General features: G+C 54.4%; 1 protein-coding gene across 2 annotated transcripts; it reads right to left on the bottom strand.

Moving 5' to 3' along the window:
- Positions 1 to 428: 428 nt before the first annotated feature.
- On the bottom strand, positions 429 to 5,510 carry LOC101108413 (phospholipase A2 inhibitor and Ly6/PLAUR domain-containing protein-like). 2 transcript variants are annotated; one of them, XM_027978414.3, is made up of 5 exons: positions 4,381 to 5,510; positions 2,951 to 3,067; positions 1,397 to 1,549; positions 874 to 1,017; positions 429 to 682 (listed from the first exon to the last, which is right to left on the bottom strand). In XM_027978414.3, exons 1-5 carry the CDS (start codon positions 4,448 to 4,450, stop codon positions 564 to 566), a joined length of 603 nt encoding a protein of 200 aa, XP_027834215.1. In that variant the 5' UTR covers positions 4,451 to 5,510; the 3' UTR covers positions 429 to 563. The 2 variants fall into 2 exon arrangements, with proteins under 2 accessions (XP_027834215.1, XP_027834216.1); XM_027978415.3 differs by having other exon boundaries at positions 429 to 679.
- Between the last annotated feature and the right edge of the window lie 47 nt (positions 5,511 to 5,557).

Below are 5,557 nucleotides of genomic sequence, written 5' to 3'. Positions count from 1 at the left end.
GGCATGCACTAAGTCCTTTTTTCGTTTTCTTTCATTTGACTCTTAAGACAGCCCTTTGAAGTTATAGCTATTATATCCACATTGATGAACATGAACTCTGGGTCAAAAACAGGTTAACTAGGAGAGCTGATCATGGACTCTGGAGTCTGACCCTCCCAGCTGTTTGACCGAAGGCAAGTGACACCACAATCCATGCCTCAGTGTGTTCCTCTGTAAAATGGGGGCAATACTTTCAGCGTCACTGAGTTGTGATTATGAAATGAGGTACCGCATGGAAAACACTTAGCATGGGGACCAGGCAGGAAGTAATCCCTTAAGAAAAGGTAGCATCTTCCCTTTCTTTCTTCCAAAGAGACGGTTCCCAAGGGTTCAGACGCCTGCTTTTTGCATCCCATCTCCCCGAAATACAGCACATCACAGACTCAGGATTGTTCTGTTAACTTGTTTAATTTATAGACACATGGGAACCGTAGCAATTTCTAGAACCATAGCTGAGAAGGAATGGACACCAAACACCACATGGGCCTCAGTTCTTCGCTCAGGCTTGCCAGAAGCCTGGGGGTTCAAAGACAGCTGGTCTTCTTGATGGTGAACAAACGAGCGCCTGAGGGCACCAGGGTTCCGGGTTTGGTGTGGCAGGCGGTCTCCATACCACAGCCCCGGACAGCGAATTTGACACCTGCTAGAAGGGATTTTAGACTACAGTCAGGATCGCCAGCCTCCCTCCTCCTAGTCCAGGGTCATACGCCCCAGAAACCTTCTCCCCAAGATCTTTGGAGCCACTCTCTCCCTTAGAATCTGGAAGCATAAGGCTCCAGTTCTGGGCCTGTCTGGAACCCCTGTCCCTCCTCCCGAATGCCAGGTGCCCCTTACCAGGCTGCACCAGGCCAGACACGGCGACACAGCGGGTTTCCTCGCCAACGCAGAGCGCTTCCTCACTGGCAGTGCATGTTTCCGTAAAGGCAGCGATGCAGGAAGGACAGCGAAGGCCATTCTCTGTTTGGTTTCTCACGAATGCTGAAGGGGAGGGTGGAGGGTCAGGTAATCGGAGACGCGAGTCCCTTTCCCAACTTCCCAACCCCTCAGCAGACAGCTATTGGTAACAAACACTGCATTTTCAGAAAACAATGTCTATTTGGCTGTGTTGGCTCTTAGTTGCGCCCTGTGGAATCGAGTTCCCTGACCAAGGATCCATCCCCTGCAGAGGGAGCATGGAGGCTTAGTCAGTGGACCACCAGGGACGTCCCTGGACACCGCAGTTTACAGGAGAAGAAACCAAGACTCAGCGCCAGGAAGACGCTTGCCCCGCAGGTCAGAGACAGGCGCTCACAGCTGGCTCTGCGGGGGAGGGGTGGGCAGGGCGGGACTCCAGCCATCAGGCTCAGCTGGGGCTTACCGGGCAGGGGGTCCTGGTTGCAGCCATCCTTCTGGCAGCAGCGCCTCCTGGAGCCCATGTAGTTCTCAGGGTTCATGGTGATGCCGAAGAGTCCTGACTCACACTCGCTGGATTTCGCACACCCCTTGTAGCTGGTCACCGCCAAGGAGGCCTCTGCAGGATGGCCGTGGGCAGGGGGCTCAGTGGCCCCAGTCTGGACCCTTGCCCTGGGGTGTCTCCCCCACCTTAGAGTTGCCTCAGCCCACTGCTGTCTAGACAGGTCTCCTCCACCTCCCCAATTTAGACCTCTATTCTGCCTGGGGCATCCTCTGAATGGTTCATTCCATATGCAATCCATCCTCCCTCAGCCCCCAGGCTGTGCTGGACTCTCCAGGGTAGGCCTTTCAGCCCCAGAGCCACCCCACTGCCATCCTGCAGGGCTCCCACCTGCAGTGGTCTTTTCCAGACCACCTGTGACTACCCCTATGCCTGTGTGAATGGTCTCTTCCAGTCTTCAGCCTTCCCCTGACCCCTGGAATTCCATCCACCAAATGCTGGGATGGGGCTGCCATCCCCACCCGCTGTAACACCCATTTCCTTCTCCACCTAAGGTAGACGCTTCCAGATTTCCCAGGGTCACTCCCCAGACTTCCTCTCTATGGTCTCTTGCTGCCCTCCTTGGCTTCTCTCAGGTCTTCCTGAAGTGGTGTCTTCCAGTCTCCCTGGCCTTCCCCTTCCCCACCGTAGGCTGGGTGGGCTCCTCCAGGACTAGGGTTTCTGCTCTTTACCCGCCCTGCTTGGGTGTGTGGGTGCTCAGTTGTGCCTGATTCTTTGCGACTTCATGGAGTGTGCCCGGGGATCATCTGTCCTTAGACGTCTCTCTCTCTATGACAATATTGGGACTTCCCAGGTGGTGCAGTGGTATAGAACCCCCGTGCCAATGTAGGAGATGCAAGAGACGCGGGTTCCATCCCTGGGTGGGGAAGACCCCCTGGAGGAGGCTATGGCAAGCCTCTCCAGTATTCTTGCCTGGAAAATCCCAGGACAGAGGAGCCTGAAGGGTTACACTCCATGGGGTCGCAAAGACTCAGACACAGCTGAGCTCTCACCCAGTAGCGCCAGTATCTCCCTCTTTCTCATGTCAGGAACAGTCTGTTGCAGACCGCATCTCTGGGAGACCCCTCCCAGCTCCAGAGAATCAACCTGATCACATTCCTTTCAACTCACCCAAGTCCTTTTTACGCCCACTCCTTCACCTTTTACATATTAGATTTTCCGCTTCTCTGGATTCCACTCTTCCCCCATGTCCGTTGCTTTCCTAATTCTTTCTTTGGTAAGAAAGTCTGTATCTGCACTTCCCCATCCTCTCTTTGGAGTCTCATCTTCAGAAATCCTTGGCAACAGTGGTTCCTGTCATTCCACAGGATTCTCTGTCCACTACCCACCTCGAGATTGCCTTTCCCTCTTTCCTGACATAATCATCACTCAAAGGTTCACCCAGCACATGGCAGTATCTACCACCATGAAGGTGCCCCCCGCCTCCTCTGGATCTGATACCAGCCCATGCCCTCTTACTTCTGTTGGTCTCGGTCACGGCAACGACACAGGAGTCCTCATCCGGGGCACAAGTCTGCAGTTTCCCAGTGCAACTGGGACCGTCACCGACACACACCTCACAGCTCAGCGGGTACCCTGCAGTTAGAGAGCGGGGCTCTAGTGAATGGTGCTGTAGTCTGTGGGCCATGAGTCCCCAATCCAGACGGGGATGGGGTGGAGGGGTCTGAAGGAAGAAGGACTGGTTTCTCCCTAATCATGGGGAGGACACTGGCCGCTGAACTGGGATCTATCTGAAGCTCAGCAGGGATGCCATGGTGCTGGGAGCAAAGCTGCTCTCTGGGGCAGGGCAGAAAGCAACTCCGATCAGGGAGCAAGTTTATCAAATTACAAGGCTGGGGACTTTGGATGGTAGACCCCCTGATAAACCTTGAGGGATCCTGCTGAAGATACCATGAACTTTAAAAATGTTTTTTATATTATTAATTTTCTTTTTTCTATTGTTGGCTGTGCTGGGTTCCAGCTTCTTGTTGGTTTTTGTCTAGCTGTAGCGAGTAGATGCTACTTCCTACTTGCGGTTTGCGGTTTCTCATTTGTGCTGGTTTCTCCGCTTGCAGAGCACAGGCTCTAGAGCCTGAGCTCAGTAGTTGTGGTGAAGGGTCTTAGTTGACCCAGTGCATGTAGATGCTTCCTTGACCAGGGATTGCACCCATGTCCCCAGCTTTGGCAGGCAGATTCTGCACTGAACCACTAGGGAACTCCTTCATGGGCCTTCGTGAACCTTCATGTCCAGCTGGTTTTGGAAGTGGGATCACCTTCCTTGTGGGTACCACACTAAGTCCGGTAGGCAGTGGGTGCTCAGGCAGGGGTACCTGAGAGGAGATCTGCATCCCAGGTCAAGAAGAAAGATCGAGGACTAAGCGGATAAGGGCCTGGACTCCTTGGTCCTGAGAGAAGAGGCAACTGAGGGGCCAGAGGAGGGGCCCCTCAGAGGAGGGGCCCAGACACAAGACATCCGGGTCCTGGGGAAAGTGGAGCTGCCTGAACCCCTACATCGAAGGGAGGAGGACACCGGGGACCTGAACTGCTTAGAGTCCTGGGAGAAAGGAAGTCTCTCGACGTCGCCTCATTTTTTTTCATACTAATGAAAAATACTAATCATACTCTCATCTGATTTTCTAGAATTCAGGTGTCTTATTCTGAGACACTGCCTGGGATATAGGGAGCAGAACCCATCCAAACCTCTCCTGTCTCAGAGATTTAAACCCATAGGTTTTTTAGCTCTTCCTCCCTTGGGGACCCAGGCTTTCTCTCCTTTAGCCTCTGCCTTCTCCATGAATTGCAATTCCCAGGACACCTCCTCTTTCGCTTCTCCCTCTACGACCTGGCAGAATGTTCTCTCATACTCCTTGTATTAAGGGTTCCAGGAGTCCAGAGCCCTAGTCACTTACCCAGACCCAGGAGGGTGCAGAGCAGAGCGGAGGCCAGCAGGAAGGTCTCGGGTTTCATGGAAGGATTCATGATGGATGGATGAGTGACCCTGCAGGCCTGGGTCCCCAGCTGTTCTTATAGGAAGCTGGGAAGGGGTGGCTCTGGACCTACCTTACCCCTAGGCTAAGAAATGATGAGGTAAGCCCTGGGGTAGGTCTCTCCAGCTCTGAGTGGGGGAGAGGGAAACAGAATCCAAAAGGAGCAGTGGCATCTTGTGCCCAGCCCCCTCCTCCATGCAGCCCCAGGCATTTGGGCTTCCAACCCTCTCTTCCATCAGGTCCCACCGCACCGGCCGTCACCACCTTTTTTTCTAATGTTAAGCCCACGATCAGAATCAGGTCATTTTGTTTCCTGTAGGGGAGAGCAGCTGCTAGGACTCAGGTGCCCTCCCCCTTCTCTCCTTCCCCAAGGAGGTGCCCAGTGTGGGTGAGGCACTACCTGTGAGCGCCCAGCAAGTCCAGGCTTGTTTTGCTGGCGCGAGCTTGGCTCATACTCCCTTTTCTGTGTTTGGTCTGTCTCCATCTCCGACCCCACCCCAGGATGCACATGGGTCTCTCGGAGACGGAACAGAGGGCTGCTTGTTCAGGGCATGGGGATGGTAGTGGACAGATGCCCAGAGTTCCCATTGGAAAAGGAAGGCTGGGTGTGTGTCTGGTTCGGGCACACACTTTGTGGTTTATTAAGGTCCTTTACACAATGTCTCTGCCTCAGGCCTGATCTTCAGGGATCAGAGATTTTCTTGTGGGTGTGTGTCTGGATGTGTGTCTGTGTGTTGGTGTGGGGAGGGTAGCCAGCCAGCCAGCCATGGAGGGGATCGTGTTGCGGTAGGCTCCCGGCTTCCTGAAAAAATGCACTCAAGATTGCTGGCCTCTTGCTTTCCAGGCTTCAGTTAGGGCGCTGAGGACGGCGAATTTCTGCTGGGGACCAATCCTGCAGGCCAAGCCAGTTGCTAGGAAAGCCTGGTGTGAAAGTGACTGGGAGGAGGGGCGAGAGAGCCGTTTGGCCAGAGCCAGGCGGGAAAAGCTCGTTGCTAGGGAACTCGGCTCCTCTGGGCGCTCTCCGGGGAGACGCACTAGGCATGCGCAGTGGTGACGTAACCGCCGGCGCGCCGCGGTTTGAAAGGCCCGAGCCTCGTGC

This window comes from Ovis aries, chromosome 14 (assembly GCF_016772045.2).
Source record: "Ovis aries strain OAR_USU_Benz2616 breed Rambouillet chromosome 14, ARS-UI_Ramb_v3.0, whole genome shotgun sequence".
Classification (NCBI taxonomy): Eukaryota; Metazoa; Chordata; class Mammalia; order Artiodactyla; family Bovidae; genus Ovis; species Ovis aries.
This window is presented reverse-complemented; position numbering and strand designations above follow the sequence as displayed.